Below are 25,488 nucleotides of genomic sequence, written 5' to 3'. Positions count from 1 at the left end.
CTTTCTTTATATAGGAATTAGATAAAGGGTTCCTGTCAGCTAACTCCTAAGTTATCTGCAGAAAACCTAGAGTTTTCAGGTGCTTACGTAGCCCCTGGAATCGGAGGTGAAAGTGGGCTGGTGTGGGCCAGTATGGGAAACTGGTAAGAACCGGCTGCCAGTACCAGCCCGTACATGGCCAACGTTAAAGCACGTTTAAAATCGCTGCCCCTTTTGCTTGCTCCTACTGGTGGGGCCACCGATGGGGGGAAGCAAAAGGAGCAGCTGCCCTGGAGGGGCCCCGGGAATTTAAAAGGCCTCGGGGCTCCCAGCCACTGTGGCAGTCGTGGCCATGAAGGGCTGGCTGTGGGCATCTGGTCCCCAGTCCCGCCCCTTCCACCCGAGGCCCTGCCCCTTCCAGGGGCCAGAGCCACCCCCCACCTTGCCCAGGAGGGACCTGGCAAACCAGTAAGTCCCTCTACTTACTTTCACCCCTGCCTGGAATCATGCTTAAAGTTTCCCCCCGCCTCCAAAAATCTGAAATGGTGCCCTTGGTGAGCCAGGAGTGGCCGTGGGCTCTGGCAAGATGCAGCCCCCGTGTGACAGCACGAAGCTCTCAAATTAATCTCTTATCCCCTCATCTTGGAGTTACAGCTCTCCCAAGCTGCTCCAACTAATTACTCCACCATTTGATCTAGCTACACCTCACGCCAGGAATACAAAAGCTGGGGTGCATCCAGATCATTTCCCAGTGACTAGTGACAGCCCCATGGGGGCAGAGTTAAGGTTGCACTGGCCTGTACTTGAACTCAGTATTTCTTGGTTTTCCAAAGTTTGAGTTTTGATGACCTCAGACCAGGTGAGGGAGATCAAATCTTTTATGGGACCAACTCCTGGAGCGACACCGAGCTCTTCTCTAGGTCTGTGTTGCTGGCAGGCTTGTCTCTTTCCCCAACACAAGTCGATCCGATACAAGCTCTCACATCATCCACCCGGTCTCTCTAATAGACCGGGGCCGGCATGGCGGCAACAACTCAGCAAATCACTTCTGATGAACCTGATGTTTTGGGAGGTCACGATCTTCAGTGGGAAACTGTCACTTTGTGTTAACAAAAGGGGCTTTGTTGTTGTTGTTGGGGGGGGGGGGCGGGTGTTTTTTTGCCATTTACTTTCTGATGTTCAGCAAAAGCTTTTCTCTTTTTGAAATCATGACTGGACTGAGGGTCCGTTGTTCAGGTGACCCACTTACCTGGATCCAGTCATGATTTCAAAGGGAATCTGCTCCCTGCTTTTGCTGAGTCTAATAAACTAAATAGAAACCCCCCCCAAACACCCCCCCCCAACAAAGCCCCTTTTGTGAATATAAAGTTCCAGTCCCGCCCCCCCCCCCCTGCGCGGTCCCGCAGCCCCGGGGCTGTGTCTTTAAGAGAAGACTCCCCCCTCCCCCCGGGACAGGGGTTGAACTGAGGCAATTCACAGTTTTACTTTCACTTTCCCCAGGCGGAGGCCGCGAGCCCAGCGCCCGTTCAGCCCCCGGGACAGACCCGCGTGTCTGTTAACAACCTTCCACGGCCAAGCCCCGAGACAAAGCTGCAGCTCTCCGCTCCCCGAGCAACGCCCGAGAAAGACGGGACCAGTCGGCGAGCGTGGAGCGGCCCCCGCCAAAGGAGCGAAGTCGGACCGCACCCGGGAGCTGTTAAACTTCTCCGGAGCCCCAGCCAGGTGGGTTAATTTTGCTTCCGAAGGACTGTTGCTAGCGTCTAATGCACGATCCTTCTTGCTTGGAGAGATTATTCAAGACACAAGGAGCAAATAATCCTGGGAGAATGTACAGTGCGGAGAGCTACCTCAGTTGCGGGGCGGGAGAGCTCAGTGGTTAGAGCATTGCCCTGCTAAACCCAGGCTTGTGAGTTCAATCCTGGAGGGGGCCACTGACGGTTTTGGGGCAGAAATTGGGGATTGGCCGTGCTTTGAGCAGGGGGTTGGACTAGATGAGCTCCTGAGGTCCCTTCCAACCCTGATAGTCTATGATCATTTGTTTCTCTCTTTATGGAAACTTTACAATACCTCTGTATTCAAAAAAAGAAAAGGAGGACTCGTGGCACCTTTGAGACTACCAAATTTATTTGAGCATAAACTTTTGTGAGCTACAGCTCACTTCATGGGATGATGAAGTAGCTCACGAAAGCTTATGCACAAATAAATTTGGTAGTCTCGAAGATGCCACAAGTCCTCCTTTTCTTTCGGCGAATACAGACTAACACGGCTGCTACTCTGAAATCTACATTCAAAGTGATTTACTGTCAAATACATTGCCGGTTGTTTTCACAGCAATGGAACATGGGACTTTTACAGCTTGTTGAATTAGTCATTTCTTGCTTTTGCTGAATTTTATTCAACAACAGTGGGCCCAAGACTGTTCTTGGGGGAGATTTGTAACTTCCTGTATTTTGAATACTGGAAATTTCCTGCACCAAACCCAGCGGTCATCAGTCTAGTTTTCTACCTGTGCTGTCATTGCAGTTTTCTGCCTCTTGGCTGCAGGGCCGGGGGAGTGAATCCTTTTGTTCTTGTAACAAATAAAATTATGCTCAGAATCAATCGAATCAGAAAACTGCCTCCTTTTCTCCTTCTGAACTCAGTGGGAAGTTAGCATGTGCCTAAAGTTGATCCTGTGTTCAAGAGTGTCACTGAGTAGGGACTTCAGGCCATACTAAAACCAGGAAATTTTTACATTGTGTAACAGATTATCTCCTCCTATGTGAAAAGCCATTCAAGGGGCAATATCATGAGGAAACCTATCGGAGTACAGCTATTTACAAATGGTGGTAGTTTTGGGAAATTATGTTTTTGTTTCAAGCAATTTGCTTCTTTTTCAAGTTTCAATCACGTATTATTGAACAAAAATTAGATTTTAGTTTTTCTTTTTTTCAGTTTTAATTTTTGCTCCCTTTTCCCCTTTGAGACAGTATAAGGGAGGGGCGAATAAAATGTTTTTTATTCCATCTGATTAGGGTTTCTCATTTTGAATCAATTGGAAATGTTTTTTTTTCCATTTAGCATCATTTTGTTGAAAAATTAGAACCATTAAAATAGGAAAAATCAGTTTTTAAAAAAAGTCTAAAAGCCATTTTCTATTGACAAAATCATTTTTGTTTAAACCTTTTTGACCAGCTGCAGTGTTGTCAACTCTCATAATTGTGATTTTTTTTAAATTTTAAGTCTCACAGTATTGGGTAATTTTCTGAAAGCCCTAATGCTTTAGTTGTGAGTTTATGTGAGAATCTCAGATTTCATGTAAAGGAAAACTAAATGTCTAGCTTTTATGGTTGCAGGAGAAAGTTTAAGATTATGACTTGAGTGCACACTCAGAAACCAAATGGCAAAAATGTATTTTTTAAAATATTGATTTTTAAGTCAATCATTTTATCTTTTTTGACCCAATTGTGATTTTGTTTTTCAATTATGTGTGTGCATGGGGGGGAGGGAGAGGAGGATTTTTGGGATTGATTTTCTTCCTGAGTTGGGGAATAGCTTTCCCTCCCATGCAGCCACTGCCTCTCCTCTCTCTGGCCTGGGGAGGGGCTACCTCACACAATGCCACCTCCTCCTTCTTAGTCTTTGGTCTGGAGTGGCTCCTCCCCAGTGCCCAGGCCCTCTGAGGTCCAGAGGGGCCTGAGCCACTTCTAGCTTTTGAGGCCCCTAGCCATAATAAAAAGATTTTGTCAGTGGACGAGTCAGGAAAGCATGATGATCAGCATCTCGTGGAATGTTATGTGGAATTTCAAAACAACTAATTTGAAGAAAGGATTGCATTTGGGCAAGTTGCAAAATTTATCAAATTCCAAAAAATTAACAATTGTCTAAATTTGACCCTTCCTTTGAGTTTGAGGCCCAGGCCAAATGTCCCCCCCCCCCCCCCCCGCCGCTTAGCCCTGCCAATGCCACATCTTCCCCACTTCATCCAGGACAAAGCAGGGAGGACCAACTGTGGGGAGGAGGATTCCCAGGTGGATTAAATCTGTTTCTGGCCTCCTCTCAACTCCCTTGCCTTTAGATTCAGTCTCTTTTCTCCATTTCTCTCTACTGATCGGTTTCTAGGAATGAAACTGAGGAATCAGTCAGGTGCCCAGGAGCTCCCTGGCAGGGGTGAAAGTAAAATGCAGATTTTACTGGTACGGGGCCACTCTGGCCCCCCCAAAGGGGGGAGATCTTGGGCGGAAGGGGTGGGGCTGGGGGTCAGCATCTCCCAGCCAGTCCATCTGTGCTCCCTGTCCCGCGCCGCCCGTGGCTCCAGCGGCGATTTAAAGTGCCCGGGGCTCTGGCCAGCGGAGCCGCGGTAGCGGCAGTGGTGGCCGGAGCCCAGGGCCCTTTTAAATCGTGGCCTTGGGGCAGCTATTTCTTTTGCCCCCCCACCGTCAGCGGCCGGGGGCAAAAGGGGCAGCGATATTAAAGTATTGCTGCAGCAGCTTTTTAACATCGCTGTCCTTTTGGGCTTCCCCATTGGCAACCCTGCTGGTAGGGACCTGGTGGGGGCGCAAAAGGGGCAGCGACATTAAAGCGCTGCTGTGGCAGTGCTTTAAGCAGCACTTTAAAGTCAGCGGTACAGGCCGTTCCTGGCAGCTACCTTTTACCAGTACCCATACCAGCCCGTACCCCCTTCCTTTCACCCCTGCTCCCTGGGTTCCAGGACTGTGCCAGCTAGAACAGAGCTACTGGGGAGTGTGAGAAATGGCCCCAGCCTCCCCCAGGGCTGAGCTCTGCCCCTCACACTCTGATTCTCTCTCTCCACCCTAGTGAATGTGACTCTGGATCCAGACACGGCTCATCCCGTTCCTAATTATCCACAGGATGATACTGTCATTTAAAAAATGACATTCACTCTAAACTGCAGGTTAGCAATGCAAAGGTATTATTACTACTATTCCTAATATCCACAGGAGAATTTTATATTCTGATGAGAAGATGTAAAAGTAATTATTATTACTTCTGACATTTACTATAGTTCACAAAAAAACAAGAACAAGAGTCTCTTCAAAATCATTACTGTATTCAGGTAATTTGGGGCACCTGGATATTTTCATCTGCTGGTCTGACACTTCTATTTTAGCAGGTATGTGGCTGTTCCTTTAAGAAGAGACTAATCTGCCCACATCAGAGCAGTGGAAATGATGACAACCTTGCATTTCCTCTAGTACTTGCACTTTCAAATTCAGCAGTGCTCAGCTGAAAGAGAAAAACACCTTTACCAGTTTGGAAGAGAGAGGATTTCTTAAAAAGCCTTTAAGGAAAGGTGACAATAAAACTCTGCCACTATTTTACAGCTAGATGTAGCTGTGCAAATTGATACACTGGAATGGTCTTTAGAATATAAACGATCCATAACCAGATGAGGAGTTTGGAAGGCCAGGTCACACCCTAAAGATAATAAAACTTCTCAAATCAGGTAAGTGAACTTTGACTGCTCAAAAGACATTGAACTAATGGACTCTGTTTATATCATCCCCAACAGCCACTGATTTTTTTTTTTTGCACAGATTGTTAGTAATACAAAGATTTGGTAATCCTATGAGAATTTGTTTTACTTTTTATGGAGATACTACATTACATGTACATACAAAATGATATACATTCAAAATACATTTCAGATCACTTTCCTAGTGCTGTAACTCCATTTTTACTCCACTTTAACTTAGCAATTCGTTTATATTGTTATTGTGCTTTGTTGAAGAACACTGGGCCAGATCCTGCACTCAATGGAGGCAAAGGAAGATTTGTAAGACAATAACTTCCTGTCTTTAGAATTCCTAAAGAAACATACAGCTGCAAACCCAACCGCCATCAGTATCGTTTCTTGCCTCTTGTCACTAATTTTCTTGCTTTTTCTTGGGTTGGAGGAAGGTGCACTGAATTCTCTTGCTCTAATATTTTCATGGGGAAAACCCCCAATTGTATCCGGAATAAAACAGAAAAGTGCATCCTTTACTCATTTTAAAATCAGTGGGAATGAAGGATGTGCCTGTAGTCAAGCACTTGTTTGAAGTGTATTGTTGAATAGGGATGGAGTTAATTTCTGAACTGGGGCCAGAATTGTCAATGTGTTTACACAAGGTGGACATGTCTACCCGGACTTTAACTTGGTATGGGTTTTGTGTATCTGTGTTACCTGCTCTGCAACAACTGTTGAGTGCTCAATTCATTAAACACAAGGGCCTGGATGCACAAAAGCAGTTGGACATTGTCAGGACTGGCCTTAGGGCAAATGGTGCCCTGGGTGAACTTCTATTTTGGTGCCTCCTCCAACACCCCTGGTCCATACAGTCTCCCTGGGCTCCCCCCTTCATCACCTCCGGGCCCCACTGCTTCCCCCAGGGCTTAATTTGTATTGAAAGAGGTGCCAGAGCTCAGCCCCAGAAGAAACGAGGCACTGGTTTGGCAGCCCTGATAGTGGTTTGCATTTTGCCAGAGCCCACGGCCCTTCCGCAGCCCTCTGGCCATTCCTGGTTGACCAGGGGCTCCATTTTAGTTTTTCGGGGGCAAGAGGCAACTTTATCCGTGATTCTAGGGGCTGCTCAGGCACTTGAAAACTCTAGGATTTTTTGCACGTAATTTAGGAATTAGCAGACAGAAGCACTGTATCTAATTCCTATACAAAGAAAGATTAAAAAAAAATATAGAAACTCCAATTAAAGCCACAGTTTAAGTTTCTATGTAAATTTAAAACAATCAAGAGTTAATACAGCATGCTATTCCCAATGCCAAACTTTGAGGTATCAGTTCTTGAGCTTTAACATGGTATCAGTGTACAAAGTATCAAATTGGTGTTTCTATCTTTAGTAGAGTTAAATAAAAATTGATACAATCTGCTTACTTTTTCTAACAGACATACTCTGTTACTGCCATGACCTATTCTAGTTTAGTCAATTGTTTTTCACTAAAACGTATTTACTTAGTTTTAACAGACGTAATTCAGGGGTTTTACTCTTTTATGAAGAATGGGAATTAATTTTTCTAATTATTTGGCATTTATGTTTACCAACTACAATCATATACATGGCTCTCTAGTATTTGACTCCATCATTGCTGTTGGCATCAGACTTGGAATGGCATTTATTTTTGAACAAATTTTAAGTTAGTTTACAGATCTAACTAAAACTACAACTTGAAAATAAGTGACCTTCATCTGCACAGTGTTGAAAGTTATGTGTTTAGCTAATTTTTTAAAAAACTGGCATTGCTAAGGGGAGTATAAATTAAATTTACATTCTAGAAGGATACTATTGTGTGATTGTATCACGTTAAAAAATGAATGACAAAGCACAGTATGATAATAAAAGTAATAATGAGAATTACTCCAGGCAGGACAGGTTATTTTAGAACTCGCTCCTCGAAGAATTAAATTTAAGTGTAAGAGAAAAATAAAATTATGAAATCCACATACCAGTCAGAACACTGAAATTACTGCTCTGTGATCCCTAACCAACTTTGAAAGAATAAAGTTACAGAGAATACATGTGCATTGCACGTTTCGACCAGAAGTCCCAAGAAGTAAGGCCACAAACACTACAAGTGTGTGTGGGGGGGTGAGTGTGTGTGTTGGGGGAGGAGAGAGAGACCGAGTATGAGGGACAGCGGGGGAGACAGCACGCTGTCTCTTTGAACACACACTCACTACGCTGAAGGCTTGTTCAGTCCAGCAGCAGCGTCCAGCAGCTCCCATTCCTGACCCGAGGCAGCAGCACAGATGCCTCCCCCCCCCCCCCAGGTCAGCTAAGGCTGGGGACACAGGCAGGGGGATGGGGACACCCCCAACATCAACTCCTGTCCCCTGCTCTGCACAGCAGACAGGAGGCTCCCAGGAGCAGCTTGGGCAGGGGGAGCTTCAAGCTGGGCAATGAGAGGGGGCAGGAGTCGTCCAGACCACCCATCTAGGGCTGCCCATGTTCTAACCACAGAAAACTGAACACCCTTGCCCCACCCCCTTCCCTGCCCCTGCCCTGTGGCCCTACCCCCACCCACTCCATTTCTTCCCCCCCCTTCGTTGCTTGCTCTCCCCCACCCTGACTTGCTCATTTTCACTGGGCTGACTCAGGACGTTGGGGTGCAGGAGGGGGTAAGGGCTCTGGCTGTGGGTGCAGGCTCCAGGGTGGGGCCAGAAAGAAGTCATTCAGAGTGCAGGAGGGGGCTCCAGGCTGGGGCAGGAGGACTCTGGGGTAGGGCCAGAGCTGAGAGGTTTGGGATGTAGGATTGGCGTCCATGCTGGGGCTGAGGGTCTTGGAGTGCAGGGTGCGTGGAGTTGCAGGCTCTGGGGCTAGAAATGATGGCTTAGGAAGGAGTACTGTGGAAAGGGATCTGGGGGTCATAGTGGTCCACAAGCTAAATATGAGTCAAAAGTGTAACACTGTTCCAAAAAAAGCAAACATCACGAGAAGTAATTCTTCTGCTGTACTCCATACTGATTCGGCCTCAATTGGAGTATTGTGTCCAGTTCTGGGTGCCACATTTCAGGAAAGATGAGGACAAACTGGAAAAAGTCCAGAGAAGAGCAACAAAAATGATTAAAGGTCTAGAAAACATGACTGATGAGGGAAGATTGTTTAGTCTGAAAAAGAGAAGACCGAGAGGGGACATAACAGTTTTCAAGTACCTAAAAGGTTGTTACAAGGAGGGAGGTAAATTGTTCTCATTAACCTCTGAGGATAGGACAAGAAGCAATGGGCTTAAATGGCAGCAAGGGAGGTTTAGCTTGAACATTAGGAAAAACTTCGTAACTGTCAGGGTGGTTAGGCACGAGAATGAATTGCCTAGTGAGGTTGTGGAATCTCCATCATTGGAGATTTTTAAGTGCAGGTTAGACAAACCCCCGTCAGGGATTTTTTAGATTAGAGGTTCTCAAGCTTTTTCTTTCTGAGGCCCTCCCCCCACGACATGCTATAAAAACTCCATGGCTCACTTGTGCCACAATAAGTGGTTTTCTGCATATAAAAGCTAGAGTCAGTGTTAGCGGGTAGCAAGTAGGGCAAATGCCTGGGGCCCCATGCCACAGGGACCCTCCTGAAGCTACATTGCTCCATGTGGTGGGGCTTCAGTTTTCTGCCCTGGGCCCCAGTGAGTCTAATGCTGGCCCTTTATGGAGGCCCCCTAGGGCCCCTGGACCCCTGGTAGAGAACCACTGGTCTAGATAATACTTTGTCCTGCTATGAGTGCAGGGGACTGGACTTGATGACTCTCGAGATCCCTTCCAGTCCTATAATTCTATGAGGGGTTTGGGGTGCAGGAGGAGGTGCTGGTGTGGGGCACCATGTATAAATGTTAGGCACTGAGAAAATCACTGTAATCCTCAAAGCCCAATTTAGGTGCCTAAACTCCTATTAAAAAAATAATAATAAAAAGAATGAGGAGAGAGAGGCCCCTGGGGTTTGTCTACACAGTCCATGGCGCTGAGCTTCCCAGCCTGGGACAACAAACTGGAGCTTGCATTAGTGCTCTAAAACAGCTGCGTAGGCAGCACTTTGAAGCTGGGGGGACATGAAGCAGAGGGTTGCCACATCTCAGGGGAGTGCCCTAAGTCCTGGGATAAAAGTTATGAGGGAGCTTCTCTTCTTTCCCTCTCTTCTTAGCTCCCCCCTGCCCCCAGATGTTTTGTGTGAACTTGCCTGCAAGGCCTGATCCTTTAGGCATACTCAGAGGATGCTACCAGACTGGGCCCCACCCATTGGCGGTGGCTGGGGGAGGCTGAGTTTCCCCAAATGGCCAGGCATGGTTCCCCCCCCCCCCCACCCACACTCCACCTCTCATGGCCCCACTTCGGCAGAGCCGCTGGGCAGGTGGAGGACATGGGGCTCCCCACAGCAGCCCAGGCTCCCTGGGCAGCTCTTACCACAGCCCAGCTCTGGCTTTCATTCTGGCCAGGGGACAGGACAGGACAGGACCTCAGGGGGAAGAGGAGGAACAGTGGGCAGGGCATGATCAGCTCCTCCACTGCGAATCGCAGCCCCTGCCTCTGCTGCTTCCTGCCTTCCCAAGGCTACTATGCCCATATTAAAACGTGCAGAGACCATGGGCCCCCTGGACCCTCCCGGATCTGGCACCACTGCTCTGAGTGAGTTTAGGCATCTATAGGATTCATTAGGAATTTTCTGCATTGAAGTGCTTCTGAAACTGAAACTTAAGCATCTTAAACAGGGACTTTGGTATCAACTGATTGTGTGTATCCAGGGTAATATTGTTATCCCGTGGGCAAGTTCACATTGCCCTGTATTTTTTTGTGGCCACGGAGCTATGGAAGAGAGGATAGCAGGGGTGATTTCTGGTCCTGTGTTTAGGGAAGGTTTGATGACATGCCTGCGAAAGAGGCAATGTAACATATTGTGAGACAGATTGTTCGCTGCCATGTGAAAAGCCTCATTTTCATGAGCAAATTTTTGGGCATGATTAACCCAGGGAGATTATTTTTCATCACTGTTTTTGAACAAAATAATTTTTGTTTCATTTTTACAATTCTGTTTTTTTAATGAATCAACTCAAAAGAATATCTTTCATGAAACAAATGGGATGGAATAAAATCTAACATTTTATTTATTTATTTGTATATTTCCACTATCAACAAAACAAAATATGATCCAGAGCAGAAGCAGAGAGAACAGAAGCCTAGAGATCCCAGCAGCCATGGCCTCAGGGACTCCTGTACGGGAAATCCAAGAGGAAACCAAATGTTCCATCTGCCTGGAACATCTGACGGACCCAGTCACCATACAGTGCGGGCACAACTTCTGCCAGGTCTGCATCACTCAGCACTGGGAGACACGGGCAGAGCTGAACTTTGACTCCTTGTGCTGCCCCAGTTGCAGAGCCCGAATCCAGAAAGGGTCTCTCCGAAAAAACTGTCAGCTAGCAAATATAGTGGAAAAAATCAAACAAATGGCTTTCCAAGCAGGAAAAGAGAATCTGTGTGAGAGACACGGCAAAGCCCTGGATCTGTTCTGTGATGAGGACGGGGAAGCCGTGTGTGTGGTTTGTGAGAGATCCTCAGAGCACAGATCTCACACAGTGCTTCTCATGGAGGAGGCTGCCCAGAAATACAAGGTAGGAAACACTGTGGATCCGGGAAATTCTTTCTTTTTCAGACTCAGTCTCTCAGAGCCACAGAATCTCCTAATTTCCCAGATGTTTTCCCTGATCTCTGGAACCACCTAAATCTCCGCACCTCCTGCAGTCTCCTTCCTCTGGACAGGTGCAGGGAGCCTTGGCCACTGATGGCAGGCACAAAGTCTGTCATTAGGGAGACATGGGGCCTGGCTACACTTGCAAGTTAGAGCACCTTAAGCCGCCACAGGCACCCTAACTCACGACCCATCCACACTGGCAAGGCATTTAGGGCATCTGGACGCTGCAGGTGGAGCGCTCCTGGTCATCCACCTCCACGAGAAGCATAACGCTTGCTGCGCCCCGTCTGAAACGCCCCAGGATCTGCGATCCTACTCCGGAAAGGTCCCATAATCCCTTTAAGTCAAGTGGCCGCTCTTGTCATTGTTTTGAACTCACTGGGCTGCAGGAATGCGGAGGTCCCTTTTCAAAGCTCTGTGTCTGACAACTGGCTGCTTCTCTGCTCCGAGACAAAGCAGCCGTTAGTGTGGAATGCTGCATGCTGTGCCTGTGTGAGAGAGAGAGGCGGCGTGTGTGTGTGGGGGTGTCTCCTGCTGTCTGAACTTACCAGACAGCCAACTGACACGCTCTCAGCCCCCCCAAAACCCACTCTCTCTCCCCCCCCCCCACATACACACAACACACGCCCTGTCACACACCATCCCAACCCCCGCTGCCCCATTTGAAAAGCACGTTGCGGCCCCTTCCATGCTGGGATATAGCTCCCACAATGCACTGCTCTCTGTAGCATTGTAAGAGCTGCTAATGTGTCCACACCAGTGCTCTTGTAGCTGTCAGTGTGGACACACGGCAGTGCTTTCCCTACTGAGCTCTCCGTGGGCTGGTTTAACTCCCAGCGCTCTACATCTGCAAGTGTAGCCAAGCCCTGAGGCACTAGAGCTCCATGGGAAGCACTTTCCTCACACACAGGACTGAAGCAAGATGTGTCTGTGCTGCTGCCAGGCCAGGCATGGAAGGCACGAGCTGCGCTCACCACACCCCTGACAACCTGGGCGGCGGGTATCAGAGGCAGGGGAAGGCAATGCCTTCCCAACCTGCCAGGCGTAGCCCTGCCCACACTACGCCCCCAGGCACCGCCCCTGCTTCCGCGCCATCCCTGTGCTCCAGGGCCGGGGAGGCTGGAGCCGCGTGCTGCCCGCTCAGCGGGTGGGTGAGAGGTTGGGGATGCTCAGGGGCTGGGGGCCTGCCCCCATAGAAACAGCTGAGTTTAGAGGCTGCACAGGGGGCAGGAGGGAAGAGGCTCTGAAATTCTTCTATGTGAAGAGGATCCAACTTCAATTTGTCTAGTTTCTCGTCTGTCCTGGGCTCACAGAGCTCACACGGTGGTTGCCATCCAGGAAGCTGTCTGGTGGTACAAGATACAGAGTTGCTGTTCGGTCTAATGGGTCATCACTTTGGATTTTAATTCCAGGTTAATGGCATCACAAGTTGCCTGACACCAGGGCTGCTGACAGAGTTGCCAGGCCTCTGGGCAAGGCGGGCCGGGGGGGCAGCTCTGGGCCTCCGGAAGGGGCAGGGCCTCAGGGAGAAGGGGCGGGGCTGGGGCTAGCCTACCCCAGAGAGCCCTTCAGCACTACCCAGGCCGCGCCGCCTGGGGCTCCAGCGGCGATTTAAAGGTTCTGGGGCCATAGGTGCCGACTTTCCCCACCGCCGGTGGGTGCACGTGCCCATCCCGGCCCCGCCCCGACTCCACCCCTTCCCCGCCCCCATTCCAGCCTCTTCCTCAAGCGGGCTGCATTCCCCCTTCTCCCCACTCCCTCCCAGCGCTTGCCACATGAAACAGCTGTTTTGCGGCAGCAGCAAGCACTGGGAGAGAAGGGGGAGAAGTGGGGACACGGCGCGCTCAGGGGAGGAGGCGGAGGTGAGCTGGAGCAAGGGAGCAGGGCGGGGAGCTGCCAGTGGGTGCGGCGCCTATGGCTGTGGCTCCGGCCACCACTGTTCCTGTGGTAGCAGCGGTAGCTGTCAGGAGCCCCGGGCCCTTTAAAATGACTGGGCCCCGGGACAGCTGCCCCTTTTGCCTTCCCTGTTGGCAGCCCTGCCTGACACAGGTGTAACTGCATCATTCAGCTGTGTGTAGCCTTTATTGCATGAAAGCGGATATACACATAAACGATACTCCAGCCTCGCAAGAAAAGCAACCGAGGAAGATTTTAAATTTGTCTGAAGTGGGAAAGTTTTCTCTGAGCAGCTCAATCCTTTTCAGCCCCAGCTCCCACCAGTGACTATGGGATCTTTCTACAGACCAGAATCTGTTAAATGATCAGTGAGGTTTGTTTCTAGATGGTGCTTGATTCACAAGAGCCGCAGGACAGTCTGTGAGAGTGTTGCTTTCAGACTTAAGAAGGGGGAGTTACAAGCTGTGACTATTATTACTGATTGTATCACAGTGTTAAATAGTGTTATTTGCATCCCAGAAGACCTTACAGACCCCAGATGAGATCTAACCTCGATTGTGGGGGGCCCTGCACAAAACCATTTAGAATCTAACTGGAGAAGACAAAGTGTGGGAAGGGAAACTCAGGCACAGTGAGGGGAAGTGACTTGTCCAAGGTCAGTTAGTAGCTCAGTGGCAGAGCTGTGTATAACCCTGGCTTTTCCAAGTAGAAGCGCAGTGTCCTGTCCGCTAGGCTGCGCCGCCCCCCACCCCCAGCAGCGCTGAGCAGTGATGAAGTGCGGCCATTAGGAGGGAAAGACGCCTTGGTAAAGGTCCCAGGTCCAGCAGGGAGAGGAGGTTTCCCACGGGGATTCTGAACTCCTGTCCTGCTCCATGAGGGGTTAAACTCGGAAGCTGCTGGCCTGCACTAGAGGAGATCATGGGGCTAAACTCCAAGCACCTTGAATCCGCACACAAATGGGCTCCAGACAGCTCAGGTCCATGCCAAGTCCCACTGGGATTAGACTGGATTGTAGCCAAACTAACCCCAGTCTGGAGCTGGCCGGTGCCAGTCTGACCTGGTCTGTGGTGTACGTGGGCAAGGCCCAGCCAGAGGGGTTCCATGGGTCCCACCCGGCAGCCTTTTGAAATTTCCCAGAATCCACTGCTTCTGGGATCTTTACCAGGGAATGGGACTGTGGGGGACCTGCCCAGGGGGCACTGCCGCGGAAAGCTGTCAGTGCAGCACTGGGGCAAACCCCAACCTGTTCTTCATACAAATCTGCATCATGTGTAATTAGGGTGGCCACTGAGGCATTCCCCGAACATAGCACATCCCCAGGCCTGGCTGCCTGGGCCCACCCCCAACTGTATCCCTCGGCCTGATTGGGCCCCACTACTGCCTTTGTCAGCACATCCCCACCTGCATCATTCTGCATCAAAGTGCCACCCCCACTCCTGCCCCCACCCTCAGAGGTATCCTCCTGCATCCTCAGTTTCCTCCTGTCTCTTTTTCACCGGACAAAGCCACCTCCAGGGACCTAGTGGCTTCTGGGATTTGTATCATTTTGTTTATTAAACCACCTCAAACCCAGATTTATTGATTCATCCCCATGTGACTCCAGTGTTCTGTTATGCGCTATACCACTAATCAATTCATAAATACCAATAAAGATTGGTTATAATTGAGATCTCTCTCTAATTATTAAAATACCTGAACCTGAATTGGTAACAAGTCAGAATATGACACGCTCCCAGTCTGCATTAATAAGGTTTCATCTCCTTGATGGTCCTGATGTCACAAAATAACTCACCAACAATCATCTTGGGTTTTGGGTGGAAAAACATCTCAACCATCTAAATGAAACCTCTCAAATCCTTTATGGTTCTCCAGGAAAAAATCCGGGCCCATTTGAAGACTCTGAGGGAAGAGAAAGAAAAGCTTCTGGGATTTAAAATGACTAGAGAGGGAAAAAGGCAGGAGTATCAGGTAAGGTGCCTGTTGTTATTAATTGACAGGGACTGGCCGTGGGAGGTCCATTTGGAGGCAGATTCCTCTGGGGCCTTGGTGAACGTGGACTTGTGTGTGTTTCTCCCTGATCGTGGATTACTGGGTTAGATTCATGTGTAGACAAGCCCTAAGCTTCCATTGCAGTTGATGTGTTAATGTCTAGGCCTTGTGGCTTTCCCAGAAATCCTCCCCAAGTGAACTGAATGTCCCCGTGTGGTGCTGTCCCCCGTTTGGTCATTTTGTGCATTATTAACCTGTTTGTTCTTTTTTCTTCCGTGGCATGTGTGTCAGTGTAGTCCTGACACTCCTGCTGCTCTGGGTCTGAACTCACAGAGACCATGAAAAACAGAATGTGCTGACCATGACAGACATGGAAACCTCCCTTTCAGAGGGATGCAAGGGCCAAAGGGGATGGTGTGAGAGTCCTCAGCCTAGTACACACAGGCATAGGCGCAGACTTCACCTCTAGCTGGGGGGTGCTCGACCCCGCACTCTGCCCCTGGCCCTGCTCCCATTGCACTTCTTTCCCCAAGACCCTGCCTGCGCCGGGCCTCTTCCTGCCTCTGCTCTGCCCTCGCCCTGTCCCCATTCTATCCCTTCCCACAAGTCCTTGCCCCAGCCCCACCTCACCACCTTCCTGCTCTTTCCCCTGCCCCCTGGAGCATCCCCAGCACCGTGAAACAGCTGTTTCAGGGCAGGTGGGAAGCGCTGGGAGGGAGCAGGGGAGTTGGTGCATGTGGGGCAGAAGGGGAACTTGGCTGCTGGTGGGTACTGAGCATCTGCTAATTTTCCCCCGTGGGTGCTCCAGTCCCAGAGCACCCACGGTATTGGTGCCTATGCACACGGGGTATAGTCAATTGTCAGAAATTTTCAAAGAAATTCTCCCTACTGCACACTCAGCACTACATGAAAGGACCCTGGGCTCCATCCATGTCTCTGACCAGCCCTTTCCCTATTTTCGTACAGAAACGAACACAAACCGAGAGGCAGAAGATTGTGTCTGAATTTCAGCAGCTGCGGCAGTTCCTGGAGGAACAAGAGCGACTCCTGCTGGCCCAGCTGGAAAAGCTGGACAAGGAGATTGTGAGGATCCAGAATGAAAATGTCAGTAAACTCTCAGAGGAGATTTCCCATCTCAGTGAGCTGATCAGTGAGATGGAGGGGAAGTGTCAGAAGCCAGCAAGTGAATTCCTGCAGGTGAGACTGAGTGAGAAATATTAGCATTGGAGCATAGTGGCCAGGGCTGGGCCTCCCTTCCTCATATTTGCTAAATCCCTTCCCTGAGATCCCCTGTATGTGTCAGATGGGATTGAGATTCTTTTCTCTCTCTGTCCTCTAGGATGTCAGAAGCACCTTGAGCAGGTATGTGGCTCTCTCTTGCTCCCCCTCACAAATCTGGGAAAGAGCTTGTTGGTGATATTAGCACCACATCTCCATGGGGCTCTACTGAAAAATGTGTGGGGAAGATGAAAAGTCAGATACCAATCTCTCTGATCAACTTCATCCTGAGATTCTCACCCTGGTACAGAAGACTCTGGAATTCTCCATTCAGTGGGAAAGACTGACCTCAAGTGTTTCGTAGAGATGTCACATCCCTGGGGGACTGGCTGCCTCAGGATTGTGGGGATGGAATATGGACCTGTCACTACTGGGGCCCTGGTTACCATTCAGCCCAAGGCAGCAGTGGTCAAGAGTCTTTCCCAGCCTGAGGACTGTTTGGAGACTTGTGTGGAATGAGCTGGGGAGGGGGGAGTTGGTGTCTCAGTTTAGTTCCTAGTGGACAGATTTCTACAGCACTTTATGTAGGAACCTCCTGTCCCTTAGAGCATGGAGGCCAAGGAGTGAATTGGCCATGGAGACTCCATTCCCCTTTTGTCCCCAGAGCTGATCTCACCAGACCAGAGTTGAAGAATATTAATGAGTCCTTAGAAGGGAAGGTTATACGGCCATGGGCTGTGTTGCACCTCCTCTGAGGCTGGGAGAAGTCGAGGAATTCAAACTCCAGGACCATTAGAGCAGCGACTCACTAGCCAGAACTTACCATGAGTCACACAATGAAATCTAATCATGTGAAATTGTTTCTCTCTAGGTGTAAGAAGGGGAAGTTCCAGCAGCCAGAGGAGATTTCTCCTGAACTGGAAGAGCGAGTCAGCAATTTCTCCCAGAAAACTATTGTGCTAATGGAGACTCTGAGGAAGTTCAAAGGTACCCAGAAGGGATCTAGGAATGGAAATTGGGAAGAGCCTCTGAGACTGTGGGAAGAGAATGGTGCCAGTTAATTGGTTCACACTTAGACGATGCTTCTATTTAATTGTTGGGTGAGAAGGCCAGACATTTGGGTCCAAGACACTCAGGTTGATTAATTCAAACCTTTGTTTGCACCAGAAACATGCTTTTCAATTACAGTTACAAAGTAAGAAATGAATCATAGACTTTAAGGTCAGAAGGGACCATCATGATCCATCTAGTCTGACCTCCTGCACATTGCAGGCCGTAGAACCTCTCCACCCACTCCTGCAATTTATGTCTAAACTCTGGCTGAATTACTGAAGCCCTCATATAATGATTTCAAGACTTCAAGGTACAGAGAATCCACCATTTATTCGAGTTTAACATCGGTAACTGATACGTGCTCCATATGGCAGAGGACGGCAGAAATAAACCCTGGAGTCTCTGGCAATTTGATTTGGTGGAAAATTCCTTCCCTATCCCAAATGTGGTGCTCAGTTGGACACTGAGCATTTCAGCAAAACCCAAAAGCCAGACACCTGGGAAAGATTTCTCTCTAAGTCTGAGCCCTCCCTGACTCGTGCCCCAACACCAGCCATTGGGATATTTGCTACTAGTATCGCATATAGAAAGAAGTGCTGGTCAGTTCCCTTCTCCTGGGGCATAAGTGGTTCATGGGGGTTTGTCATAGGAAGCTCTAATTACTCCTTACAATGTCTGGAATATTATACACATCCAAATTGCATATTTACTAGTTCTTTTCCAATCACCTTTGAGTGGTATGAATATAAAGTACCTTATATAGGTCATACACTACACATGCATGAACACATCACTGGCAGGGCTTTTATTGTTCAAGTTATTTTCGTGATATTCTCTTCTCTGATTGGTTTATTACCACTGATGAGGCACACACCACTTTCAGCCTTGTCTCCACACAGGGGTAATTGGAATTTGCTAACTTCTCTGTGGCTGGATGCACAGCCCCCCTCACCCTGGCTCCAACCCCTCAGTGCCTCCCCCCAGTGCACAGCCCCCCTCAGCCTGGCTCCAGCTGTTCAGTGCCTCCCCCCAGTGCAGAGGCTCCCTCAGCCTGGCTCCAGCCCTTCAGTGCTTCCCCGCAGTGCGAAGCCCCCCGTCAGCCTAGCTCCAGCCCTTCCGTGCCTTCCCCCACTGCACAGTCCCCTCAGCCTGGCTACAGCCCTTCAGTGCCTCCCCCACTGCACAGCCCCCCTCAGCCAGGCTCCAGCCTCACAGTGCCTCCCCCCATTGCACAGCCCCCCCCTCAGCTTGGCTCCAGCCCATCAGTGCCTTCCCCAGTGCACAGCCCCCCCCCCCCAGCCAAGGTCCAGCCCCTCATTGCTACCCCTCCCCCACCTGCCCAGACCCTCTGAGCCTGGCTTCCCAGGAGCAGTAGGGATGAGGGACAGTGGGAAGCCACTTCTGGGACCCACAAGAGGTGAGTCCCCCCACCGAAGAATTTGTTCCACCCTGGCCCCTGCTCACAACAGACCCCCGCCCACAGCCAGAGCTTGTCCCTCTGTCCTGGTCAGGAGACAGAGGAGGTTCCCATCAACCCTGGCATCACCCCTGCCCAGAGAGGGGTGCCCTGGTCACAGTGAGGCGATGGGAAACCCTGATCCACTGAGACACCCCCTCCTCTGCTTCCCACATCCTGTGACATGATGGGGGGGTCTCCCATGTAAGGGACACAGACAGGGGAGAGACATGGGGTAAGCGGTGTACAGGTGGGACACACACACACACACTCATCCTCCCATCAGACATATTATTTAAACAAGAAAAATAAAAAAGTAGTGACAACAATGCACTGAAATATGCTTTTAGGATAAATATTTATTTCAATGCCCCTATCCCACAAAAAAAATATTGACTGCGGCAGTGAGGGACATTCAAAAACACTCACGTGAGTTGAATTTATTACTATTATTATTGTTTATTATTTATTAAATAGCTAGGTTTTGGTTTTTTCAGTGTGGAAAATTGTGCATTATTTTACGGGTTGAATGATGACTGAATGACATAACCCCCCGCCAATGTCCGTCACTAACTCTGGTAATTTTGTCAAGTGTCCGTCGACAAACCAACTGGAGTTTGAAGGGTGGGAGGGGATGATGAGGGGAAAAGTAAATCTCTCTGACAGATTGTGTGTTCTGGGATGGTTGTGAGGCTGAAAGGACGTTGATTCCATTGTTGGGAGATATCTGAGTGAGAGAGGAAATAGAAGGTTTCACTTAGTTCATATTAAATGCCTGAGTGTGTGTCTCAATCTGTTTCCCTGTCATGAGGAAAACACAGTTCTATGTGTACAGAGTGCGGACGCTGTTATAAATATGAAAGTCTGAAATCTCGTCTCTTTTCTCCTTTCCCCCGCCAGACACTCTGCCTTCTGCACTGGAAGCACAAATTGGGAAATCCCTAGGAGCACACAGACAGGGTGAGTTTGCAGTTGGAGATTGTCTTTAAATTATGAGAAAATTCCAGTGAAAACATCTTCATGAGATTGTAACGAAAGTTACCAACCAAATCACCAGTTGCTGTGGCACACACAGCTCTAAAAATAACGTAATAACACTGAGGAGATCCAGGGCCACTGGAACATGGGGGCCAGAGGGCCAAGCTCACCCTCTTTTTAACATGGGCATAGCTGGGGGGCCAGGGGGCCATTTTGGCCCCCCAAACTGCAAGTCTTGGGCAGGCGTGGAGCATCGCAGCGTTGGCTGTGCTTCATGGAGGGGCAGCTGATCAACTCCACCCTCTGTAGTGCTGCTGCTTCCTGGTGCTTGTCCCTCTCAGTGGCCCCACCCCTACTCCTCTTCCCCCTGGACCCTCCACCTGCCCCGGGTGGTGCCCGCCGGAGAGTGGACATGGGAAGGTGGAGGGTCAGGAGCTCTCTATAGTGGCCAAGGCTCCCAGCCTGGCCAGGGGCAGGGTCTCGGCAGGAAGATGAAGAGTGGGGCAGGGCCACAGGTGGTGTGACCCTGTACCCCCCTCCCCAACTTCTGCCAAGGAGCCGGAACACCTGTGGAGATCGCAAGCTGACATCACACAAATAATCCTGACACCAACCTTAGCGCTGAGTTCATGCCCATGCTAATGAACAGAAACACTGTCCCTGAGTAGCACCCAAAGAGAGCTCAATGCCCTGAGGACTGACACATCCCTTTGCTTTACCCCGGTGCAGGGGGTCTCCCCATTGCTCTTCTCCAACATCCTGCCTTTCCTCTGGGCAGGGCAGGGCTGGGCTCTCCCATTGGAGCTGCTCCCTGCTTCCTGGATTGGGGAGATCCTCTTCCTCTGATGCTGGGAGCTCCTCCCTTCTCTCTGGGCTGGGGATGGGGCTACCCCACCCAATGCCACCTCCTACTCTCTGGTGTTAAGTGGCTCTTCCCCAATGCTGCACCTTCCTCTCTGTTCCCAGCCCTGGGAGTGGAGACTGCATTAGAGGAGGGAGATTTCCTCTGGGCTTCCAAACTGTACCAGCTTCCTCTGCTCCCTCCCCACTAAAACCTTTCTTGGTGTCAGAGTAGCAGCCGTGTTAGTCTGTATTCGCAAAAAGAAAAGGAGTACTTGTGGCACCTTAGAGGCTAACAAATTTATTAGAGCATAAGCTTTCGTGAGCTACAGCTCACTTCATCGGATGCATTTGGTGGAAAAAACAGAGGAGAGATTTATATACACACACACAGAGAACATGAAACAATGGGTTTATCATACACACTGTAAGGAGAGTGATCACTTAAGATAAGCCATCACCCACAGCAGGGGGGGGAAAGGAGGAAAACCTTCCATGGTGACAAGCAAGGTAGGCTAATTCCAGCAGTTAACAAGAATATCAGAGGAACAGTGGGGGGTGGGGTGGGGGGGAGAAATACCATGGGGAAATAGTTTTACTTTGTGTAATGACTCATCCATTCCCAGTCTCTATTCAAGCCTAAGTTAATTGTATCCAGTTTGCAAATTAATTCCAATTCAGCAGTCTCTCGTTGGAGTCTGTTTTTGAAGCTTTTTTGTTGAAGTATAGCCACTCTTAGGTCTGTGATCGAGTGACCAGAGAGATTGAAGTGTTCTCCAACTGGTTTTTGAATGTTATAATTCTTGACGTCTGATTTGTGTCCATTCATTCTTTTACGTAGAGACTGTCCAGTTTGGCCAATGTACATGGCAGAGGGGCATTGCTGGCATGTGATGGCATATATCACATTGGTAGATGCGCAGGTGAACGAGCCTCTGATAGTGTGGCTGATGTGATTAGGCCCTATGATGGTATCCCCTGAATAGATATGTGGACAGAGTTGGCAACGGGCTTTGTTGCAAGGATAGGTTCCTGGGTTAGTGGTTCTGTTGTGTGGTGTGTGGTTGCTGGTGAGTATTTGCTTCAGATTGGGGGGCTGTCTGTAAGCAAGGACTGGTCTATCTCCCAAGATCTGAGAGAGCGATGGCTCGTCCTTCAGGATAGGTTGTAGATCCTTGATGATGCGTTGGAGAGGTTTTAGTTGGGGGCTGAAGGTGATGGCTAGTGGCGTTCTGTTGTTTTCTTTGTTGGGCCTGTCCTGTAGTAGGTGACTTCTGGGTACTCTTCTGGCTCTGTCAATCTGTTTCTTCACTTCAGCAGGTGGGTATTGTAGTTGTAGGAATGCATGATAGAGATCTTGTAGGTGTTTGTCTCTGTCTGAGGGGTTGGAGCAACAAAGCCCGTTGCCAACTCTGTCCACATATCTGCCCAGGGCAGAGGCAGCTCCCTGCGATCCAGGCCCGTCCCAGCCAGCACAGGGCTGCTGGGGAGTATGAGAAATGGCCCCAGCCTCCCCCAGGGCCGAGCTCTGCCCCTCACGCTCCGATTCTCTCTCCCCAGCGAATGTGACCCTGGATCCAGACACGGCTCATCCCCGGCTCGTCCTGTCTGAGGCTGGGAAAAGTGTGAGACAGGAAGACACGCGGCAGGATCTGCCCGACACCCCTGAGAGATTTGACTCTGAGCCCTGTGTGCTGGGCTGCGGGGGATTCACCGCGGGGAGACATTGCTGGGAGGTGGAGGTGGAGGGTGCGGGAGGCTGGGCTGTGGGGGTGGCCAGAGAGTCTGTGAGGAGGAAGGGAGGGATCCGCTGTAGCCCTGAGGGGGGGATCTGGGCTGTGGGGCGGCGGCGGTGGGGTCAGTTCCAGGCTCTCACCTCCCCTGAGACCCCCCTGCCCCCGAGCCGGGCCCCCAGCAGGATCCGGGTTTGTCTGGACTGTGACCGGGGGCAGGTGACATTTATCGAGGCCGGTGCCGAGGCCCCGATCTTCACTTTCCCGCCGGGCTCCGTCCCTGGGGGGAGAATCCGGCCCTGGCTCTGGGTGCGGGGGGGATCCCGGCTCCGACTGTGTCCCTGAGACCCACAGCCGAGGGGGAACCGGAAATCAGCCTCTCTAGCCTCACGGAGCCCGGTCTCTATGCCCTTGGGGGACTCCCATCTACCCAGCCCCTGGCCCCTCATCTCTATGGCCCCTGGAAGCTCCTCCCCCTCCCTCCCTGCAGCCCCAGCCATGGGGGGAGGGGGCGGAACCCCTGGGGCTGCAGGAGGGGCAGAGGGGCCCTGAGGGGCAGAGGTGGGGGCTGGGCAGGGGGCAGAACTAACAGCCGGGCTGGGGACAGGCAGAGGTGGGGGCTGGGCAGGGGGCAGGCAGAGGTGGGGGCTGGGCAGGGACCCAGCATGAATCCATCAGGGTTTGGGGGGCTGGGGAGAAGCAGCGGCGGGGAGCGGTTTGTACAGATCTGTGGGATTGGATCTCATGGGGTCTCCCAGCCAGAGCTCCTGCCCCAGGGGCCCAAGTCACTTCAGGACACTGGGTAGCACTGTCATGGTCACACACACACGCAGGGGCAGTGGAGGGGATGGGTAGGGGGTGCAGATTGATGGAAAAACCATTATATAACCTTAAAAAAATCATCATTCGATCAGTCTCATGATTTTTTTAAACTCCTGAGGTTGGCAGCACTGGGGGAGGAAGGGACAGGGCAGGTTTAACCAGAGGGAATTAGAAGAAGCAGGAAGGAAAATGTGAATGAAAATAAAACAAAAATAAAGGAAGAGTCCAGGAGAAATGGTGCAAAATAGAACTGAGAAGCGTGACAGGAAACTACCCCTGACAGGGGAACCAGCCTGGGGGCAGCAACAGGGGAAGAGATAAAATTGGGCGTGGAGGGGGTGGAATGGAGCAGCCATGGGGCTGATCTGTAACAGGGAGGGGAGGAGAGGGGGAGAAACACAGGAAAATAAACAGGGATCAGAAGTGAGGATTAGAAAAATTAATAGAAAAGGAGAGTATGAAAAGAAAGGGAAGAGAGAGTTTTATGACATGTTACTGAAAGTGAGACTGTAACTCATGAATTCCCTGTATTAATTCCTGGGCATTGGTGTTAGTTTACTGCCTTAAGAAAACTGTTCTCAGTACCTGGGGATCTCCTTGCCATGCTGTGGTTATTAAGGCTCCTTCTCAGCTGCCTTTACTTACCACCTTTAGTAATGACTGTAAATAAAACATTACAAACAATTCTTCTTGTTTGTTCCACTTTACTGTCCCAGCTGCAGTTGTCGGGGGCAGAGCCTTGGGATTTGCTTCCTGACTTGGTTGTGTCCCCCCAGCTCCCAAAGGCAATATCACGCTTCTAGGAGGAGAGTTTGAGGTTTACTGTGATGTGTCACTAACCAGCCTGTGCTCTGTCTCTATCCTGTGCACACCCATGTCAATGAGGAATTGCTCAGCTGTGCTCTGTGGAGAGGAGACTGATTGCACAGGGGACAATCCATGAAGGGAGTTAGGTTTGCAATGCTGAGCGTCACAGGACCTAGTTTGTAGGCAACCAGAAAATCACATTCTGCAAAGCTGAGTCAGGGTCCTAAACTCCCTAGACAATGCAAGTGGGCATCAGAGGCACCTTACAGTGCGATTCACAAAAGCCAGCTCACTAGGCGGGGAGCCATGTAAGCTAGACAAGGGGAGATGCTGACAAGGGGGGAAGGGTGTCCTAAACTCTGCCCCCTCTCACAGACAGGTGCCTAAATCGGGGCTGCAGGGGGGCGTCAGTCTCTGCTTAGCCACCCACAGACGGGAACCCAGCGCCTGACGTTCAGTGGCTCAGGCACCTAAGGCGTTTTTTGCTCAGGCACCTGCCTCGCTCCACACAAAATGTGAGTGTGGGGGTGGGAAGAAGAAGGAGGTGGGTTTTGTGATGTCACCTGCCTTATAACTTTTACCCCCATGGTGAGAGCACTCAGCTGGCACATGGGAGACCCATGTTTGACTCCACTGTCCAGAGTAGCTCACGAACACAAGTACCAACCTCAGGGCAAACAGTTACAAACCAGGGTACAAACCCCACGCTAGGTATCAAATGTGAACCTCTCAAATACCAGAACAGCCTAAACATGGAGTCCCAGACAGTCCCCTTGGGTTCTCCGGTTGATCTTGCTGCTTTTCTCCCTCCTCCCCTGCTGCATCTCCCTGCTCCCCCTGCCGGGGCTGCCGCATTCCTAGCAGCAGAGTCGGGGCAGCTCCTGGCCACAGGTGTCTCTGGTTAAAGCCACCAGCTGCTCTATCCTGGCCACAGAGAATGGTGGAAGACGTGGAACAGGAGACAACCTCTCTCCAGCCCAGGAAGAACCATTAATAGAAACCTTCCCATCCCAAGGCAAAGGGAGCAGGAGGTGGCAGCCTGGAGGGAGAGATTCTTATCCAGGAACAGGAAGAAGCATCCAGGAAAGAACCCCCCTCAGCCCAAGGCAAAGGGATGTGGCCGCCCTGAGGGGGAGACCTCTCCATTCATGTCTCCAGAACCCACCCAGTCAGAGATAAGGGGGTTTGGAAGCTGGGCACTGAGAAAGTTTCTGTTTACTGGTGTGTGTGTGTGTGTCTGTATCCCAGACCTGGTGAGGTGCCACTGGACTGCAGTAAGGGGAACCCAAGCATCTGAGTCCCAGGATCCCCAGATAATTCAAGCCTCTGGGACCGGAACAGAGCCCATCCTCTACTCCAGTCTTGGGGTCCCTAGGCACATTCTTTGGGGACTCTCCCTCTATCTGAGGTGTGAAACCCGCTGCCTAACCCCCTGGTGTAGAGCTGAACCTCCAGACTCCCACGTACTTAAACACACCATCTCCCAGAACTCCACACCAAGGTGAGAGCCTGCTGGTTTCAGCAGAATTCCCTCCCGAGGTGTGCAGTAGTT

The 25,488-nt window shown here is 50.4% G+C and overlaps 5 protein-coding genes across 6 annotated transcripts in view; 1 reads left to right on the top strand and 4 right to left on the bottom strand.

The window, feature by feature from the left end:
* The window catches only part of LOC119843274 (zinc finger protein 850-like), a 1,382,451-nt gene that overhangs the window by 142,211 nt on the left and 1,214,752 nt on the right, over positions 1–25,488 (bottom strand). The gene's annotated exons all lie outside the window — the stretch shown is intronic.
* Positions 1–25,488, bottom strand: part of LOC119842642 (zinc finger protein 239-like) — a 1,225,455-nt gene that overhangs the window by 608,573 nt on the left and 591,394 nt on the right. The window lies entirely within an intron of this gene.
* LOC119843367 (zinc finger protein 664-like) overlaps positions 1–25,488 on the bottom strand; it is a 1,158,238-nt gene that overhangs the window by 690,222 nt on the left and 442,528 nt on the right. The window lies entirely within an intron of this gene.
* The window catches only part of LOC119843338 (zinc finger protein 850-like), a 621,437-nt gene that overhangs the window by 153,421 nt on the left and 442,528 nt on the right, over positions 1–25,488 (bottom strand). The gene's annotated exons all lie outside the window — the stretch shown is intronic.
* On the top strand, positions 1,394–23,813 carry LOC119843317 (zinc finger protein RFP-like). Of its 2 annotated transcripts, XM_038372530.2 has the most exons (11): positions 1,394–1,701; positions 4,777–4,873; positions 5,090–5,425; positions 10,606–11,064; positions 14,913–15,008; positions 15,996–16,226; positions 16,369–16,391; positions 17,119–17,234; positions 19,657–19,716; positions 22,135–22,706; positions 23,465–23,813. In XM_038372530.2, the coding sequence occupies exons 4-10, from the start codon at positions 10,648–10,650 to the stop codon at positions 22,650–22,652; spliced, it is 1,461 nt and encodes a 486-aa protein (XP_038228458.1). In that variant the 5' UTR covers positions 1,394–1,701; positions 4,777–4,873; positions 5,090–5,425; positions 10,606–10,647; the 3' UTR covers positions 22,653–22,706; positions 23,465–23,813. The 2 variants fall into 2 exon arrangements, with proteins under 2 accessions (XP_038228458.1, XP_043352785.1); XM_043496850.1 differs by lacking the exons at positions 4,777–4,873; positions 5,090–5,425 and having other exon boundaries at positions 1,489–1,701; positions 22,135–22,868; positions 22,949–23,813.

This window comes from Dermochelys coriacea, chromosome 14, assembly GCF_009764565.3.
Source record: "Dermochelys coriacea isolate rDerCor1 chromosome 14, rDerCor1.pri.v4, whole genome shotgun sequence".
NCBI classification, from domain to species: domain Eukaryota; kingdom Metazoa; phylum Chordata; order Testudines; family Dermochelyidae; genus Dermochelys; species Dermochelys coriacea.
Note: the sequence above shows the minus strand (reverse complement) of the source record. Positions and strands in the feature narration are given on the sequence as shown.

Bases quoted from the DNA above. Each gene is read 5' to 3' on its own strand.
- LOC119843317 (XM_038372530.2), top strand. From the start codon at position 10,648: ATGGCCTCAGGGACTCCTGTACGGGAAATCCAAGAGGAAACCAAATGT. The intron at 15,009-15,995 runs GTAAGGTGCCTG...ATTTTCGTACAG, and splicing joins GAAAAAGGCAGGAGTATCAG to AAACGAACACAAACCGAGAG. The intron at 16,392-17,118 runs GTATGTGGCTCT...GTTTCTCTCTAG, and splicing joins GTCAGAAGCACCTTGAGCAG to GTGTAAGAAGGGGAAGTTCC.